We start from the raw sequence: 18,677 nt of genomic DNA, 5'->3' as shown, positions 1-18,677 counted from the left end.
TGCAAAGAGGGCCCCCCCCGGCCGACCCACCCACCACACCCCAGGGTCGTGAAAGGTCAGGAGCTCGGTTCCAGCCCTGCGTGTTCTGGCTGGTTCCCTGGGTCAGACCCAGGCAGGCCCGCCCTGCTCTGGCCACAGAAAAGTGGTGTATGAAGAGCAGGTTCTAAGGCAAAGGTGGACAGTGGTCCCTCCCGTGAGTCCCTCTCCCACCAGCAGGCCCTGGTGTCCACTGCCACCTGGGGAACCAGGCACGGAGAGGCTCAGCGTCGTTCCTCAGGCCGTCAGCCCCGAGCACGGGCTCTGGGGTGGGGGAAGTCTTGGGCTGCTGTCTCCAAAGCCTACATTTATGAAGTACATACTGTGTGCCACGTGATGCAAACGCCATCGGCCAAGTGAGGGGTGCCGGTGCCAAGGGTCAGGGTCCCTAGAGGAGGGCACGGGGGCCCAGGCCAAGGGCGAGCCCAGGCTGGTGTGTCTGAGGCGCTCCAGGGGCTCGTGTGGCCCGAGTAGGGAGGAGGCAGCCATGGGACCGTGCTGGGGCAGGGTGTGGATGTCCTGCTACGAGGACTGCGGGCCCCCGGGGGGTGGTGTGTGTGTCAGGGTAGGGGGTGTGAGAAGTCATCCAGGCCAGAGTGCTGGGCTGACACGGGAGACCCCCAGGGGCCCAGGAGCCGCTGCCCTGCCCAGCGCACAACATTTCAAGGCCAATGGCGCCCTCTATTGGCCATATTGGGCATCGCCCGGGTGCTTGGGCCCCCAGCCCAGGATGGGGCACTTGGAGAGGTTCCCCACTCCCCGGGGACCAGGAGAAACACACCAGCTCCTGGGTGGCCTTGGGGACACTGTCCCCAGGAAAGGACCTATTGCAGGACATATTTGGGCATCTGATTCAAGGTACCCACTGGAGACAGAATTCAATTCCCCATCAGAGACACCTGCGTGCCAGTGAGGAGAGCCCCACTGGAACCAGTAAGACATAGGAGACAAGGGCCTGGCCTCAGGGGTGGCCCAGGTGCAGTTCCTCCAGGCAGGTGCCAGACGTGATCAGGACAGGTGGGGCTGGGGCCTGCCTGGCCCTTTAAGAGGGCTGCTGGTGGGGGGGGGGGGAATCCCTGTTACCTAGCAACAACAGAGCTTGGCGTGTACCTGTCTCCAGGAGACCAGAAGCTGTCCTGCTTGGGGACAGAGTGGCTGAAGCTACCCTGCTGACGGTGCTGAGCGGCCCTCCTCCCTCTCTCTCCCCTCCTACCCGTGCCCAGGCAGCACCATGGCACAGACAGACATACTCCTGACCAAGGAGCCTGCCCCGCAGACAGTGCCAGCATGCCAGCTGCCTCACAAGCTGTACGATGTGGCCCGGAACACGGGTGCCCACACGTCCTCGGGCCTGGCCACCGCTGGGTTCCGCACGGCCAAGTACCTGGTGGATGAGTGGTTCCAGACCTGCTATGCCCGCTACCACCAGGCCTTCGCCGACCGCGACCAGTCAGAGCGGCAGCGCCATGAGAGCCAGCAGCTGGCGGCAGAGACTGAGGCGCTGGCGCAGCGCACGCAGCAGGATTCCACGAAGAAGGTGGGCGAGCGCCTCCAGGACATGCACTGCTGGAAGTCGGAGCTGCAGCGCCAGGTGGAAGAGCTGGTCGCGGAGACCGACCTGCTGCTGGTCCAGAAGCAGCGGCTGGAGCGCGCCCTGGACGCCACGGCCGTGCCCTTCTCCATCGCCACCGACAACCTGCAGTGCCGGGAGCGCCGCCAGCACCCCGACCTCGTGCGCGACTGCGTGGAAGTGGAGCTGCTGAAGGTTCGGCCCCTCCCGGCCCTTGGAACCACAGGCCTGGCCGCCCCACCTCTCTCCAGGGAACGTGACCTTCCCCGGGCCGAGAGTGGGCACCCGTGTGCCCCCACGACGCGGCTGGCAGAGGCCTTGGTACCCGTGCACCACGTGGCTGCACACAGGCACAGGGAGCCTGCACCCCTCAGCACACACAGGGACACCCAGGCACACGCCCAGGCACAGAGAAGTTGGCTCTGTTTGTAGGTGGGGGACCAGAACCGACTGGGTGCTAGGGCCGCCCCAGCTGGGGGCAGGGGCAGGACTCAGGCTGCCCAGAAGGGAGGTGGCATCCCTGGCCACAGGAGGGTGCCGGTCTGGCCTTCCCACAGTCTGGTCCTCACAGTGGGTGCTGGGCATGGCCGGGCTCCCTGCAATGTGGGCCCAGCCAGGACATGCTGGGTTGGAGGCATGGGGGGTTGAGCATGGTTGGGGGCAGGGGCTGGACCTTGGTGCTTGTCCCCTCGCCCTAGCCCCGGGTCCAGGGTTCCTGCTGTGCCCCCTGCCCCACTGCAGCTGCCACTTGGGGGTGAGGCAGGGCCCAGGCTGCGGCAGCATTCACACCTGGAACGTGTATTGGGAGGTTTGCCTGAGGTTGGGACAGTCAGAGGCCACTGAGGCAGGGTAGGGCCTGGCCAGTCCCCCCCAAACCCTGACACCTCTCCACACATCCCCCCGAAAACCAGGAAGGGCCTGAGCTGAGGCCCAGGAGTGGCTGCCTGAGGTTGGGATGTAGTCAGGTCGTGGTGGCACCTGCACCTGCTGGGCGGTCTCTCAGTCACCCCCAGGGTCCTAGCACCTGCTGAAGAGCCCCTTTGGTCACTCTGAGTCAAATTAAGCCTGACCCTGAGTTCCCTGAGGTAGAGATCCCCAGCCCCACCCCCCAAAGTCCATGTTGGAAATCCAGCGTCAGACCAGTGTGCAGGTTTGGATGGGGTGAAAGTGGGGTGGGGGCCACATGCACCCCACAAAGAGCCCTTTCCCCTCCAAACCTGGCAGGACCTGTCTTTGGGGCAGCCCCCAAAGGATGAGGGAATCACCCAGGCCAGGCCCCTGATGCTGGTGCGGAAGAGCCTCACGTGTGTACAGGCTGCAGACACAGGCACTCATGAGACATGGAGGAGACAGCCTGCCAGCCCAGGCACCTGGGGACCCCCTGCAAACTCCAAGTTCAGGCCAGAACCTTGAGTGCCTCGCCCCCAACTCCAGCCCCAGGCCCTTCCTCTGCGCCCCCACCACCCTGCCCTCACACTCATTCATTCAAGAACTTCCCAAGGCTCCGGGAGTGACCCTTCTGCCCTGAGCCAGGCCCCCCGCCCAGAAGTACATGGACGACAACGGTGCAGAACAGGGAGGCAGACCCACGAGTCAACGGAGCACACGACGGTTTACAGCCCAATGGAGGCGAAAATTCAAATCGGGGAACCTGTTTTTCCTACACAGGGCAGCAGGAGGAAATACAGGGTTTCCCCTTGTGTCTTTGGTGTGGGTAAGGCCTCTCTGAGCCCAAGGTCCCTAGGGGCAGCCCCGGCGGGGCTCCTGGTCCCCAGTGGCCGGGGTACTCAGAGGCTGTCGCCAGGCTGTCCAGGGGTCAGTGGGCAGGCTGGTGCCCTCAGTGTCTTGGGCAGGCTGCAGGGGTGGCCCCAGAGCCCAGGAGGTGCTGAGCACCTAGCAAGTGGGAACCACCCCTGGGTGACCCTCCCCACAGCCCATAGAAGCCCTCAGAAGAACACACCCACTGCACTGCCCCAAAGAGCCCAGAATAAATCAGGCAAGAAAGCTGGGCTCATCCCCCATTTCCAGGAAAGAGGCTGGGGCCCAAGGCCACCAGCAGGGGGCAGGTTCTGGCTGAGCCCCCAAGTCCACTCATCACCGACCCAAATCTCAGCTCCTCCTAGAGATATGAGAGGCTGCCTTGGGCCCCACCAGCCTGGCCGTCCTCAGACTCTCACCAGGGATGGGGGTCTTCTCCCCCAGGAGGCCGAGCTCATCCGGAACATTCAGGAGCTCCTGAAAAGGACCATCATGCAGGCAGTGAACCAGATTCGGTGGGTCTGGGCAGCCTCCAGGGCGGCCCTCTGGATGACCCCTGCCCCCTACCCCTCAGGCCAGCTATGGGCAGGAAGTTGGGGTGACCGGGCCCTGAGGCTCAGAGAGGTGAGGGTGTCCCCAGTCACAGCCAGGAGCAAGGGGCTGGGTGGGGGCACTGGGCAGGTGGGGGTGGCAGATTCCTGCATGGCCGAGGGGCCTGGGCATCCAGAGCCCAGGCCAGGGACCCGGGGACCACCCCTGCCAGATGAGGAGCCCCTGGCTCCTGGAGGGCTTGCCCCGCCCAGCGTCGCGGTGGGTCCAGCTCACCAACCCGGAAAGACAAAGGCCCTGCGTGCTGTCCTCAGGCTGAATCGAGAGCACAAGGAGACCTGCGAGATGGACTGGTCCGACAAGGTGGAGGCCTACAACATCGACGAGGCCTGCTGCCGATACCACAACCAGAGCACCGACGTGCAGTTCTACCCGCACTCCGCCAAGTTCGAGGAGAGGTGGGGTGTTTTGCTGGGGCGATGCACAAACACCCCGCCCCCACCTGCGAGATCCCGCCTGGGCTCACAGTCTCTCCAGTGGGGGTCCTTTGTGCAGCGCTTCTGCTGCTGGGGATGGGCAGGCGAGCGGGACCCCGGCCCAAGTGCCCGGCACACAGGGTTCACCACAGGGGCTGGGGTTTGCAGAGGGAGGCAGGACCCAGGGTGGGGGAGGCGGCCTGAGGCCCGGAATGCGGGGTCGGGGTTGGCGCTGGGGCTGCGGGGAACCTGACTGCAGCTCAGCATGAGGCCGGCAGGGGGCGCTCGGCCACCGCCAGCGCAGGGAAGCAGGAGGGACTGGGGCAGGTGAACCACCGGGGGGCGCAGGAGGCACGCGAGACACGGAGTGGGGAGCTGGGGGCGCGGGGACAGCGGGGTGGGGCGAGGAGTGGCGCTAGAACTGGGGATGGTCGTTTCTGCTGGGGCTCAGGGGAGATGGGGCGCGGCGGGCGCGGGGAGGCCCAGGTGGACACCGGAGCCGTTGGCAGGTGCCCCCACCGACCGCGGTGCCGGTCCACTCCCCACCCTCAGTGCCTCCACGCCCGAGACCTGGGCCAAATTCACCCAGGAAAACCTGCACCGCGCCGAGCGCGAACGCCTGGCCTCGGTCAACCTGCAGAAGCTCATCGACTGCATCCTGCAGGACACATCAGAAGACCTGCGACTACAGTGCGACGCCGTGAACGTGGCCTTCGGGCGACGCTGCGAGGAGCTAGAGGACGCGCGCCACAAGCTGGAGCACCACCTGCGCAAGGTTCCACCGCCCCGGCCGCGCCTAGCCCACGTCAGGCCACGCCCATTCCGCCGTCAGGCCACGCCCATTCCGCAGCCTGCCCAAGACCTGGCCACGCCCAGGGCAGCCCTTGGGGCTGGGCATACCCTGCTCATCACAAAGACCAGGCTCAGACCTGGTAGCCCAGACCACCTCTCCCCCACTGGCCACTATGCCCTGGTCACGACCTGGCCTGGCCCCTGCCCAGCCTGAAGGACCCCTGAGGCAGGGACCCCACTCCTCCCAGGGCCCTCATTAAGCTGATGAGAAACCAAGTGACATGTGGGGGTGGTGGCATTGCCACCAGAGTGACTGACGGGGGCGGGGTGCAAGCAGGAGCAGGGAAGGTGGAAGGAGGTGGTGGGGCTTGGCTGCCTAGTGGGGTGTCCCTGGTGCTGACGCTGGTTTGGCACGCCCTGGCCCTAGGCTCTCAGGGTGACCTTTGCTGCTTTTGTCTCTCCAGCTCCTGTCCAGGGTCAGGGGCTAGTGACCACAGGGCTGGGGCTCTCAGGCCAGAGCTGCTGTGCAACAAGCTCCGCTGTCCGCTCCCCACCCCAACCAGGCCTCCAGGTGCCCATGGGAGGGCCGAGGTGGCCATGCACAGCCTCCCGGCCCCCACGCCTCCCCCAGAGCCAGTGGACAGGGCCGCCTCGTCACGGCCCAGGGCTCGGGGCAGATGGGGAGACCCACGGGGACTGCCCTGTGTGCAGACGCTGCGGGAGATCACGGACCAGGAGCACAATGTTGCGGCACTGAAGCAGGCCATCAAGGACAAGGAGGCACCTCTGAAGGTGGCCCAGACCCGCCTGTACCAGCGTTCTCACCGGCCCAACGTGGAGCTGTGCCGAGAAGCTGCCCAGTTCAGGTGCCTGTCGCTGCTGGGGCCGTCCTGGGCTGGGCCTGGTCACCATCCACCACACGGGTGCCGTCCACCCTCCTCCAGGCCTTCCTCAGCCTCTGAGGCCCCCTTGAAGTCCCCCCGCACACACAGCCCCGCGGAAGTGAAGAGGAAAGACATTGGGCCCCACACAAGCACATGTCTCACACACACACGCACACACACATGTGCACACGTGAGGTTCCCATGTCCCCACTAGTGCCCCAGCATACTGGACGCTGTGCATCCCTTGGGGGACACTGTGTCGGGCTCCGAGTGCCAGGGGCAGCCGCACTTCCCACTTCACCCTGGTGAGGAATCTCAGGGTCTAGGAGGCAGAGCTCCCCAGGCTGCACAGCTGCCCCGACCACCCTGCTCGTGGCTGTCCATACCTCTGATGTCACGGTGGACACACGTCCCCAGCTTGAGGTGTAGGTGGGGTCACGTCTTCTGTTTTCTAAATTATCGAGCGCCCAGTCTCCTTGTAAGCAGACATGCCCCTGTCTTGGGCATCCCTCCTTCCCTGCCCCTCAGCTCCTTTAGGAAACTGGGACCTCACTTGGCTCCCGGACCAACGTCCCACTTCCAGACGCCAAGAACAGAGGAACAGAAGGTCATGGGGTTTCCTGGCCCAGCGCCATCCTGGCTGTACTGCTGGGTTTCCCTTTGAGCCTTTTGGGGGCACTTCTATAGCTGAGTGTCTTGACCATGACCCCCCAGCAGGGCTCCCAGCCTTTGACCTTGGGCCTCGCCCTCCCTGCCTGGAAGGCCAGGCATCCCAGGGTGGCCCCAGCTCACCCCTCCCTCCCACCCCTGCAGGCTGGTGAGCGAGGTGGAGGAGCTGAACCTATCCCTGGCGGCACTGAGGGAGAAGCTTCTGGAAGCAGAGCAGTCTCTGCGCAACCTGGAGGACACGCGCATGAGCCTGGAGGAGGACATCGCCATCAAGACCAACAGCCTCTTCATCGACCGTCAGAAGTGCATGGCCCACCGCGCCCGCTACCCCACTGTCCTGCAGCTGGCTGGCTACCAGTGACCTGATGGGCACCCTGGCGGGTGCAGTGACCCATCTCCCCCTCAAATAAAGAGCATGTGTCTAGGTAGGTGGGCTTTGCCTGTGACCCCATCATCCCAGCCATGGGGGACCAAGGGTCTCCTGCCTGGGGCACCGCCAGTCACCACCTGGGAAGAGGGGTCAGCCAAGGGACCGTCGAGGCCCCCCTCATCACTCACCACTGACCGCGCAGGGCATAGCCAAGGCACAGACGGTTTCTCTGCCCACCTGGCCACCTGCCGGATGTTTGAGAGGGAGCGTCACCTCCCGTCACCGCTTGTCACAGCCTCTGGTGGCTGCAATGATAACGGAAGCCCTGCTGCTTTTCTTCCACGTGCCCTGGACGCTGTCACCAGCGGCTGGCCAGCATTCCCCTCATTAGTGGGGGATGAGCCTGGGGTCGCGGTGTCAGAACTCTCCCCTGAGGGACGCGGCCCCGGGGCTGTGGGCAGCCATGCAGGGCAGGGCCTGGGTCAGCGACCATGGGGGGAGCTGTGGGTCCACTCCCACCGGGCACAGGGTACGCAGCAGGGGGCAGACCCTGCGCTGGGGCTTGTGGGGGGGAGGGGGTCAGTCCTGGTGGGGGGCCTCCACCCCCAGCCACCTTGCTCACCTCGGTGGCCAAGCTCCTCATCCAGCTCCCTCCTCAGCCAGCAAGTGAGTCAGGCGGGGCTGTGGGCGGGCGGGTGGGAGCCGCAGAGTGCCACGGCCCACCTGGCCCCACACCCAGTGTCCACGGCTCTGGGCAGAACTGGGTACCGCATCGGGGGCTCCCCCCAAGGAGGGCCGGGCACTCTCACGGTGGCCATGAGGCCCTCTCACTGCGTCCCCGCAGACGAGCTCTGGGCCACGGGCTGCGGCCCAGCAGCAGCTCAACATCAGGACCCGGGGAGCGTCCATGAAGAGGCCAGGAGATAATAACTCGGCCACATGCGCGCCAGCCACTCAGACCCCCATTAGCGCCCAAGGCCGAGGCGGGCTGTGCGGCACTGTGTCCCCATGAGCGCCGAGGGCCTCCTCATCCCAGAGCCCCCCCGCCGCCAGGGTGGCTGCTGATGGAGAGCTAAGTGGAGGTGCTGTGCGGAGGTCATTATCTCCACGGCTGGCCGGGCGCAGGCACAGCTGGGGGGCTGGGCACGCATCTGCCGTTGTCTCATGACCACCCATGAGGCTGGACATGTTGTCCCCTTGTAGACACAAATGACCAGGCCCTGGAGCTGATGGGTGGCTCTGGACCACATGGCAAATTCCTGAGGCTGTGGCTGCGTCTCGCTGGAGAATTAACCTTCCTGGGGAGTCTGGAAGGGACCAGACGGCTACACCCACCTGCAGAGATTTGGCTCCTGCAGGAGTGGGGAGTGGGGAGGCACGGAGGGGACATCGGGGCCCTGAGGGTGGCTGGAGCCCGCACCGTTTCCATCTACCACAGGGGACGCTCCAGCCCCTTCTGAGTCCACTGGTGCCCATTTTACAGGTGGGGAAACCGAGGTCAGACGCAGGGAGCAGCGGAGCTCGGACATCTGCCCTTCTCTGGGAGCCCCAGGAGCCCCAGAGACAAAAGTGGGGTGGGCAAAGAGGAGCCCCTGGCCCAGTCCTGGGCCCAGCAGCTCCCCCCGGAGCCTGGACTCGTCCAGCCCTGGGTGGCGCCTACAGAGAGGACTTCATCCAGGCCGCCCACATCCTGATTCCAGCAGTGCTTGCTGAGAAGGCGTGGGGGGCCGCCGAGCCCCGCTGGAGTGTGACCTGTCAGCTCTGGGGAGCCGGGGGGGGGGGTGTCTGGGAACTGGCTCCGGCTGGCATGGTCCCCCGAGCACAGCCCTCACCAGCTCCACCCCACCTCAGCCTGACACGAGAAGCCCCCACAGGCAGGGCCCCTCCCTGTGAGGAGGGCGGGCGTCAGGAGCCTGAGGAGAGAGCCGGACCCTGGGCTGTGCCCGCCTCGGCTGCCCACTGCCTGCCTTCCGGCATGGCGGCCACAGCTCCCCAGGCCACGTCAGTGCCTCCTCCTGCCAGACAGCCTGGCTTGGTGGTGGTGGTGGGGGAGACGCTTCCCAGGGAGTCACATGTCCGCGTGTTCAGAGGCTGAGGCGCCAGGCCCTGCCCCTGGGCCCGCTGTCCAAGTGCTCAGGCCCAGCGCGAGCATGAGGGCAGGCCCTGGTGTGGCCGCAGCGCCCGCCTGCCGCTGCCTGGGGGACCCTGTGAGTCATTCCTGCCGGGGGCTTGGCATCACCGAGACACAGCCCTTACCCACTGAAAGGCTGGGCGAGTGCCGAGGGCCCCCGGCACAGTGTCGTAGCAGGCGTCTCGCCCCGCTGGGCACCATGGCCCTGGGAGTGTGCAGTGGGAGGCGGGGGCAGACACCGCGGGCCCGGCCAGATGCTGTTCTCCCCGCCAGGCCCAGCCCTCACACCCCAGCTAGAGACAGGAGGGCGTCCCCGTCACCAGGTGGGCTCGGCAGAGGCATGGTGGTCTGTCTCTGCCGACTTTGGCCTCCAGCCAGCCTCCCCAACTCTCCCCTGTCACTGCACCCCAGACGGAGGGCAGCCAGCTCATGGCCCCACCCCCAAACCCCCAGTCCCAGACACTCCAGGCCCCCAGAGCCACACCTTGGCCCAGGCGCTGGCAGGAGGACCACAGAACCCCGTGGCAGGGCTGCTCAGACGCTGCGGCAGGTGGCAGGCCGGCGGCGGGTGGCAGGCCCCTGAGCCTCCTGCGCCGGAGCTCTGAAGCTGGCCTGAGGCCTGTTAGTCTTGGACGGCCCAGAGGGAAGCCACAGGCACCGGGGGCGGGAATGAAAGGGCTCTTTCACGGGCCGCTGGGCAGAGACGCCGGAGACGCCAGGCAGGCAACAGCACCCGATCGTGAAACGGTAACAAGGAGGGTGGGGGCGGGTGGGGTCTTCACAGCCACTCTGGGCAGGGCCAGGTGGCCAGGACGCCTGGGACCCCAGAACTCCAGGGGAACAAGGTAGGGACCCCAGCAGCACAGGCCTGCCTCTGGGGTGGACTCCCCAGGAGATACTCGCTCCTCTCAGGTTCCTCCACGGGAGGAATTCAGGAGGGCGTTGCAGGGTCTAATGGGGCTGGGGGGTGGGTGAGGTTCTTCTAGGCTCTGAGGGGGACGTGGTGGAGAGAAGGGGTCCCACCCGCCAGAGAAGCTCACCCTGGGAGTGGGTCTCAGACCTACTATGTAAGAGGAAGGACCTCACCCTGGGCTGCAGTCCCTGAGGGCTTCCTGGAAGAGGAGGCTTGAGTCTCTGCTCAGCGTGGCCAGGATACAGGGAAGAGTGAGGACCCCAACCTCACATGCCTGCCCTTGCAGCAAACCAACACTAGCTGAGCCTCTTGGATATAGCCATGGGGAGACCAGGGCAGGGGAAACGGAGGCCCACGTCCATGTTGGGCTCACCCAGGGCTCCCCAGCAGCAGTTGGTTGAGCCAGAAAGTGGAGTCTCCATCTGACTCAGATGAACCAGGTGTCAGGCAGGGTCTCCTGAAGGAGAGGAGGTGGAAGCAAGAGGCCCAGGACTGGTAGGGGTTAAAGACCATCTTCTCCATAAACGGTTGGGGCCACAGAGGGTGGCCTTCCAAGTTACCCTCCCTCCCCTCCGGAAGGTCAGGTTGTGGGTGCTGCCTTCTGCCCAGCGAGGCAGTCTGGCAGAAACTGCCTCACATCAGGCCCCACCAGCCTGGACCAGAGCCCCAGGTGCTGGGGAGGGGCGGGGTGGGGGGTAACTTGGAAGGCAGCAGGGTTGCTGCACTTCCCTGAAGCAGCCTAGCTGTCCCTCCCCGAGGGCTCTGGCCAGCCCAGGTTGGTGGGGGACTTGGAGGGCTGATTCAGAGCCCCCGCCTCCACACAGGTCCCCCTGCATCTGCCAGTGTGGGGTCTCCAGCCATGGGGGCTTTGGGGACTGGGACTCCCCGACTACAGGCAGTTCGAGTACCTGCTACCACCCAGAACTAAGGCCCATGCCCAGGGAGGGAGGGGGCACAAGGAGGGAGCAGCCCCAGAAAAGGAACCGGGAAGCACCAGCTCCCAGGGGAGGGGGCTGCCTTAGCCACTTGCAGGGGCTCTGGTGAGTGGCCCCCTGTGCTGGCCCTCCGATCAGTGGTGGTCCCCCAGGTGCTGTGTTAGGGAGGATTCTGAGGCCACATCCAGGTCCAGGTGAAAGTGTGCGGGGATCCATTAGTGATGTCTGTTGGGGTGGGGGTCTGAGTGTCCAGGAGGGCTCTGCCAAGAGCTCTGTCTGTTGCAGGATGAGGCCACACCCGCTGCAGCCCCTTGAGGGGTCCCAACTGTCCTTCCCCACCCAGGTAGCTCCCTGGTCCCATCCACTGTCTCCCCCACACAGGGGGGCACAGCCAGGCTGCTGTGGGGGTGGGGTCTCAGCAGGGCTGTCCCTCCTCCTCTCCCCGTCTTCCTCTCGCATCCTCTTCCTCCTTCCCTGCCCCGCCCCAGGCTCTGGCCCAGATGGTGGCCTCTGCCCTCCTGCTCCTCCTAGTGCTGCCCGCAGGGGCCTGGCCTGGCCTGGGGCTGCCACGCCGGCCGTGTGTGCACTGCTGCCGCCCAGCCTGGCCCCCCGCCGCCCCTGGTCCACATGCGCACGCCCGTGTGAGCAGTGGGGACCTGTGGTTGGGGCTGCCCCACGTGCGGCCCACCATCGACATCTCCATCCTCAAAGGTGAGTGTCCCTGGAGAGGCAGCCCCACTGCCCCAGCCCCGCAGGGACACCCCACACTGAGGGGCATGGGAAGGAAGGCTGGGCCCCGGGGGGGACACACGCGGGCCCGCTCCCTGCTCCCCACAGCCGCCCCCGCCGGTGGGAAGCAGGGTGTGCTGGGGAAGGGGCTGTGGACAGAGGGGGGCCCGAGGCTCCCTTCAGTTCTGCGCACCCTCCCCGAGGGGAGGTGGGGAGGCGGTCTGGGTCCCTGAGCAGCATCCCCTTCGAGAGGCAAGAGAGGCTGAGCTCCAGGAGGGCAGTACCCTAAGGGCTGGAGGGAGGCCGCACGGAGCTTGGAGTTGGTCACCAACTTCCCAGCCCTCTCATCCTTCAAAGCCCGGTTCAGACCCTTCCTCTGGCAGCTCTCGGACCTCCATTGTCCCCACCGTCCCTGCCATCCCCGCCATCCCCACGTGACCATCTGCACAGGCCCCGGAACTGCCAGGCCCTCAGGGTGTGGCTTTCCCATTGCCCCGTGGAGGGCGGGTTAGCACCCACCTGACAGATGAGACCGAGGCTTGCAGAGGTGAGGTCACTTGCAAGGTCATGTGGCCAGAGAATCTGACGCTGGAAGCCTTGACCAGGGGCCTCCCCTTCCCCTCCACAGGAGAGAAGGGCGAAGCGGGGGTCAGAGGTCGCTCCGGGAGGAGCGGGAAGGAGGGCCCGCCGGGCTCCCGGGGCCTCCGGGGCCACAAGGGCCAGAAGGGGCAGGTGGGGCCACCGGGCACCCCATGCGAGCGCGCCTACGCAGCCTTCTCGGTGGGCCGGCAAGAGGGACTGCACAGCACCGAGGCCCTCCAGGCTGTGCCCTTCGACACGGAGCTGGTGAACCTGGACGGCGCCTTTGACCTGGCCTCCGGCCGCTTCCTCTGTGCTGCGCCCGGCATCTACTTCCTGAGCCTCAACGTGCACACCTGGAATTACAAGGAGACGTATCTGCACATCATGTGCAACTGGCGGGCCGTGGCCGTGCTGTACGCGCAGCCCAGCGAGCGCAGTGTCATGCAGACGCAGAGCCTGCTGCTGCCGCTGGCTGCGGGTGACGCCGTCTGGGTGCGCATGTTCCAGCGGGACCGCGACAACGCCATCTACGGCGAGAGCGGTGACCTCTACGTCACCTTCAGTGGCCACCTGGTCAAGCCAGACACCGAGCTCTAGCAGCCCCCACACCACGCCCAGCCCTCGGTGACACTCCCTCCTGGAGCCCCGCAGCCCAGGACTGATGCCAGCTCGGACTGAGCACTGACTCTGTGCAGAGGCTGAGCTGAGCGCCAGGGGGTGGCAGGAGCAGGACAGACCTGGGCCTGCCCTGCTGGAGACGGACACAGAAGAAGGTTCACACCAAGAGATTTGGGAAGCAGACCGGTGTTGTGGGCGCATGGTGGGCAGGGGATGGGGGGGTGGGCTGGAGCACCTCCACATGTGATGGAGTTTGCTCCCCTGATCGAGCTACCTTTTCTGCTTATAAAGGCTGTGCCAGGCACCACCGCCATGGAGAACGTTACAAAGCACCTACTGGGTGCTGGGCTCGATGCTGGGGAGGCTGCGGGAGGGTTTTGGGGTGGGGTCAAGTGCAGGCACTGGCCCTCCTGGAGGGAACTATAGCAGGAAGCAGGAAGCTGCTGAATTCCAGGGTGTTTGAGGGCAGCAGAGGTGACGAGATGGGATGAAGCAGAGCAGGTCGGGGTGGGAGTGCTGGCCTGGCCTGGATGGCTCTCGTCCCTGGTGAACATGCCACCAGGCCTGGGGCTCGTGGCATCCCCTTGTCTGTCTGGAATGGCTAAAAGGGGGAGGAAGTTCATACCTGGATGCGCACCTGAGCCTGGGGAGCCCCAGACCCCCAGGGCATCATCACCTACTTAGATGTGCTGATGTGCCTGGTGGTGATAGGCAGTAGGCAAGCTGGCCCCACCCCTGTGGGTGTGCGTGGGTGGAGGTTGGCCACACTCACCTGACCACAGGAGGCCTCTGTCCACCCGACGGTCAGAGCCACCAAGCTGCCCCACTCTCAAGTCTACGACTGAGGCAGGTTAATAACAAAAGCAGGAAAGGACAAGGCAAACATAAGAGAATGCAAGCCTCAGCGAATAAGTAACTTACGGCCTCCTTCACAAGATCCTGCCATGGGCAGCCCAGACATCTGAGTCAAGGAGATAAGGGAAAACCTAACGTCTGCACTCTGGCTTCTGTACCTTACTCCTGCATAGATAAGCATAGCTATAGGCTCCCAAAAAGCGCGGGAACTGGTTTATAAAAGGAGAAACTTTCCTTTGGTTCGGGTCTCAGACTTTGGATGTGAATCCCCTGGGCCTGTACCGGTACAATAAACGTTGCTTCCTGTATTACAAGCCTTGGTGTCCTGCGTACCTCTACCGATCCCTCCAACACTACGAGTCTGTTCCTTTCCTGCCACGGGTCCTCTGGCCACCCCGGGACCTTCTGCTCAGCCCTGTGGCCCCATCCCCCGCTGCCTCCTCCCTGGCCCTCCCCTGGCACCCCCTTTGTGGCTGCTCCCTCCCGAGTGAAGATTCGGGGCCAGTGAGGCTGCTGGGCCCCGGCAGGAGCAGCATCTGGAATCACCAGAGCCTGGCGAGCTGGCTGAAGTCCTGGGCCGAGTGGAGGTGGCTGGGGCTGCAGGCTGGCTGGGCTGAGTTGGCCTGGGACTCCCGGGTGCTGGACAGGCATGGGGGCTTCCACCTGGGGTCCCGGGCCCACAGCACGCCCGCTTGGCTTGTCCTATCTCCTCATCACGGCCCCCCCTGCCCCAGGAGCCCAGCGCATCTGGAGGCGGATCTGACTGGCTGGGATCCACATCCACCCGGCCCCGCAGACCCCCTCTAGACCATCCTCAGCTGATGGTGGAGGTGGGGAGAGGGGGGGCCCACTCATCCTTTTCACAAACAGGCACCTCCTCGTCACCACGCTGGAGGAGGAGACGCAGCCGGGAACACAGGGAACCCTCCCCTGCACCATGGGGCTCACTTACCCCTCAGCAACATCAACCCTGAGTGACGCTGGAGCCAGGAACGTCCCACACCCACCTGTGGACAGCAGGGCCCACCCCCACAAACACACAGGCTGCGGCTTCCTGTCCCGGGACCGGCCACACCCCTGACCTGGGTGGGGAACTGAGGTCCAGCAAGGGTGTGTAGATCCCCAAGCATGGGTGGCACTGGGAGCTGACCCCGCAACTCACTGTGTTGTCTCCCCTAGTATGGCCCGGGGTGGGGAACAGGAGAGGGGGGCCCGCTGGGGAGGGGCTGCTGGGACTCCCTGTCTGCAGGGGGAGGGGGCTTTCTGCCAGCAGCCCACCCCAGGGCCTTGAGGGCTGGGACAGTCTCACCTCTGAGGCTGGATCTCGGGCCAGCTCTGGACTGGGGGGGCAGGGGCTCTTGGGCTCCCAGGGATGAGACCCTCACATCCCATGTACAGGCCCTACAGCCCCTTCCAGCCAATGAGGATGCCCCATGAGGAAGCTGAGACTCAGGGGCATGGGTCCCCGAGCTCAGGCCTGGGCGGGGCTGTGACTGCAAAGCCCCAGCACAGGCAGGGGTCTGTACCCCACGATGCAGCACACTGAGGACTCAAAGGGATCCCTTCCCCCAGGAGCCCCAAGGCACGACTAGGCCCAGCCATGGCACATGGCAGGTGGTAGCAGGACTCTGGGGGGCTTGTTACAGCCAAGGGGTCAGGGGCTGGAGTGGGACATCCTGGGCTGGTGAGGCCCTGGCCCCACTAGAGACAAGAGGGTACTGGGAGGGACCTCAGGAAGCCAGAGGGAGGCCCCGGATCCCTTCCCTCCATCCCCATCCTGGAACCCAGCCCCTCCCTGGATGCTGAGTTGGGCCGAGGAGCCTCAGGTTGCACTTTGGCCCTTTGGCCTGTGTCCTTTTATGGCTGGAATAACTGGACACGCCCAGGGCACTTGGCAACCAGCAGGGCGTCGGGAGCCACCTCGGAGTGCTAATGGGGGCTGTGGTGGCCGGGAGGGTTCTGCTGCAGAGATAAAGTTGCCCGAACAGGAATGCGGGGGGTTGGAAGGACCCCAACCTCCCTACGTCCTCCCAGGTCCTGGACTCCCCTGCCACTCTGACTGGGACCCAGACCCTCTGCGTGCAGCAGGCCAGCCTGACCGGGCAGGGCCGGGAGGGCAGCCCCTATCCAGCAGCTCCAGACAAAGCCCGGGCTCTTTCCAGCTCCCCCTGTGGCCTCGGCTCCCCCGTCCGACCTTGGGAGCAGAGCCCTCCATGCTGCACTGGGACCTGAGGGTACAGGGCCAGCGGTGGAGGGGTTGCATTGCCGTGAAGTCTGCAGACCCCATGGCCACGCGGCCTCCTTCTCACTCACTCTGTCCACGGTGCCTGGACCAGAGGTGCTGGGGCAGCTCGGCTGAGCCTCCCGGGACAGACCCTGCTCCCAGCCGCTGACCCAGGAGAGCAGAGCAGGTCAGGCCAGAGGGTGTCTGATCAACTTCAAATCCAAGGTCACCCCCATGTTCAGAGAACCAATGGTGGGGAGGGGCTCCCCTGAGTGCGGCCGAGAACCCCGAAGAGGCAGCCGGCCAGAGGCTTTCTGCATGGGGACCTGCCAGGGGACACTGCAGGTGGGTGGCAGCGTCCGCATCTCTTCCCCCCAGCCCCTCGCCCAAGGTTTATTTAAAAACAGTGGCTGAGAACAGGGTGGGGTGAGGTGAAGATGTCATCTCCACAAAGGGATGAAACTCATCCCTCCACAAGTGAGGGGAAACGGCCCCAATCAGACCAGCAGCCTCCAGGCACCCACTGCGGGGCCTCGGTGGAATCAGGACTCATCTGCTGTGGGAGAAGAAAGCTGGAAAAGACTAGAATACAGGCAGCCCGAGAGCCGGATCCTGTGGGAGCTAGTTTCCCATCTCAGTTTATCCATTTGGTGGAATTCCAACAAAACATCCATTTTTTAAAATTTGGGTGAAATCCATATGCCATAAAATTTACCGTTTTAAAGTCAACAATTCAGTGGCATTTTGTATATTCACAACGTCGTGCAACTCCCGCCTCTATCTGATTCCAGAATGTTTTCATCACCCCCACAAACCCCACTCCCGTGAGCCGGCACCCCACCCCCACCCCAGCCCCTGCTTTCTGTCTGTGGATTTGCCTCTTCTGGACATTTTGCGTATGTGGAATCACACACTCTGTGGCCTCTTCGTGTCCATCCACGTTGCAGCGTGTGCTGGCGCCCCACCCCTGACCATGGCTGGGGGATACTCCACTGTGCGGACAGACCACGGTTGGCCTGTTCACCTGTTGATAAACATTCAGGTTGTTCCCACTGTTTGGCTATCATGGTCAGTGCTATGGTGAACATCTGTGTATAAAACCCACTTTCTAACTTTGTAAAATAGTGTTGAAGGGCACTGGGAAGAACTGGTAGGAAGGAACCTGCTCAGTTCTGTGTGGACACATGCTCCCTTGGACATGAAAACAGAGATGGAAGATGTGGTGATGTGTGCAGTGACCACCAGGTAGACAACAGGAGCCCCCAGAGGCTGGTCACCCAGAGGCCAAGAGCCTGAGGTACCAGTGGAGCTGGGACAGGGGGACATTTGCATTCAAGGGTCACCTCACAGACTAAAGCAGATTTCAGTGAAGGAAAGAGTTGTCAGCAATACAACCATTAAAAATATGTGGGAGGGACGTCCCTGGTGGTGCACTGGTTAAGAATCCACCTGCCAATGCAGGGAACACGGGTTTGATCCCTGATCTGAGAAGATCCCACATGCCGTGGAGCAACTAAGCCCATGCGCCACAACTACTGAAGCCCATGCGCCTAGAGCCAGTGCTCCACAAGAGAAGCCACCACACTGAGAAGCCCTCGTACTGCAACGAAGAGTAGCCCCCACTCACCGCAACTAGAGAAAGCCTGTGCACAGCAATGAAGACCCAACGCAGCAAAAAAAATAAAATAAAATAAATAAAATTAAAAAAAAATATGTGGGACACACACAATGCACAACAGCCAAAGGTGGAAACAATACAGGTTATCTATCCATGGCGAACTGATAACAAAGTGTTGTCCCTCCGTATACATTTTATGGCATGTGTATTTTACCACAACTAAAAAACATGTGGGAATATTTAGCTAATCTCTGGATGGGAAAGACCTCTCGATTTTTTTTAAAAAGGGAGGAATTTGCCAAGCCGAAGAGGGATAGGTTTGACTTTGTAAAAATAGAAAATATTGTTCCGCGTCAGTCCTGAAGCCAAAACTTAAAAAAAAAAAAAAAAAAAAGACACTAGGAAGTGCTCCTGCCTTGCGGAGAGCAAGGGAGGGGCTCCCGCCTTCTAAGGAGCCCCCAAATGGACAGGGAAATCTTGAGAGGAGAGAGGAGATTTGTCCATGCAGGAAAGAGTGAACATCATCCTGGTGGTCGTGGGCCCAGGATGCTCCTTCCGTACTGACCACCAAGTGTGTCGCGTCCAGATATGCTCATTGCCAAGCTGCCTGGTCACCACCATCATCCGTGTCCCTCAGGGAACCCCTGGGCAGGGCCTGGTGGGCCCCAACAGGGTGGCTCCAGAGGACACACGGGCAGACTGGCCCGCTGTCCAGAGGGCTGAGGAGGCCACAGCCGTGGGTCAGGAGAAGGAGGCCGCAGCAGCGCAGCTCAGGGGTCTCCTTCCCCTCCCCCCGCACCAGCAGCCATGGGACCGCTGCCTGGCTCCCAGGATCCCTCGGCATGGCCCCTGGGGCCTCAGCTAGGGTGGAGGGTTGGGACCTGGGCTCCGGTGTAGGGAGAGGTTGGGGGACTCTGGAAACGGACCCTTATCCTCTGACCACCCTCTCAGGTCTGATGACCACCAGA

The 18,677-nt window shown here is 63.7% G+C and overlaps 2 protein-coding genes across 2 annotated transcripts; both read left to right on the top strand.

Moving 5' to 3' along the window:
• Nucleotides 1-1,169: 1,169 nt before the first annotated feature.
• TEKT4 (tektin 4) lies at nt 1,170-7,153 on the top strand. Its single transcript, XM_057695183.1, has 6 exons — nt 1,170-1,801; nt 3,809-3,879; nt 4,228-4,371; nt 4,942-5,164; nt 5,893-6,047; nt 6,879-7,153. The coding sequence occupies exons 1-6, from the start codon at nt 1,268-1,270 to the stop codon at nt 7,093-7,095; spliced, it is 1,344 nt and encodes a 447-aa protein (XP_057551166.1). The 5' UTR covers nt 1,170-1,267; the 3' UTR covers nt 7,096-7,153.
• Nucleotides 7,154-11,583: 4,430 nt separating this feature from the next.
• Nucleotides 11,584-12,991, top strand: C1QTNF8 (C1q and TNF related 8). Its single transcript, XM_057695899.1, has 2 exons — nt 11,584-11,794; nt 12,441-12,991. The coding sequence occupies exons 1-2, from the start codon at nt 11,584-11,586 to the stop codon at nt 12,989-12,991; spliced, it is 762 nt and encodes a 253-aa protein (XP_057551882.1).
• Nucleotides 12,992-18,677: the final 5,686 nt, after the last annotated feature.

The sequence above is a fragment of the Hippopotamus amphibius genome, chromosome 9 (genome assembly GCF_030028045.1).
Source record: "Hippopotamus amphibius kiboko isolate mHipAmp2 chromosome 9, mHipAmp2.hap2, whole genome shotgun sequence".
NCBI lineage: Eukaryota > Metazoa > Chordata > Mammalia > Artiodactyla > Hippopotamidae > Hippopotamus > Hippopotamus amphibius.
The sequence above is the reverse complement of the archived record's forward strand: the minus strand, read 5'-3'. Positions and strand labels throughout refer to the sequence as shown.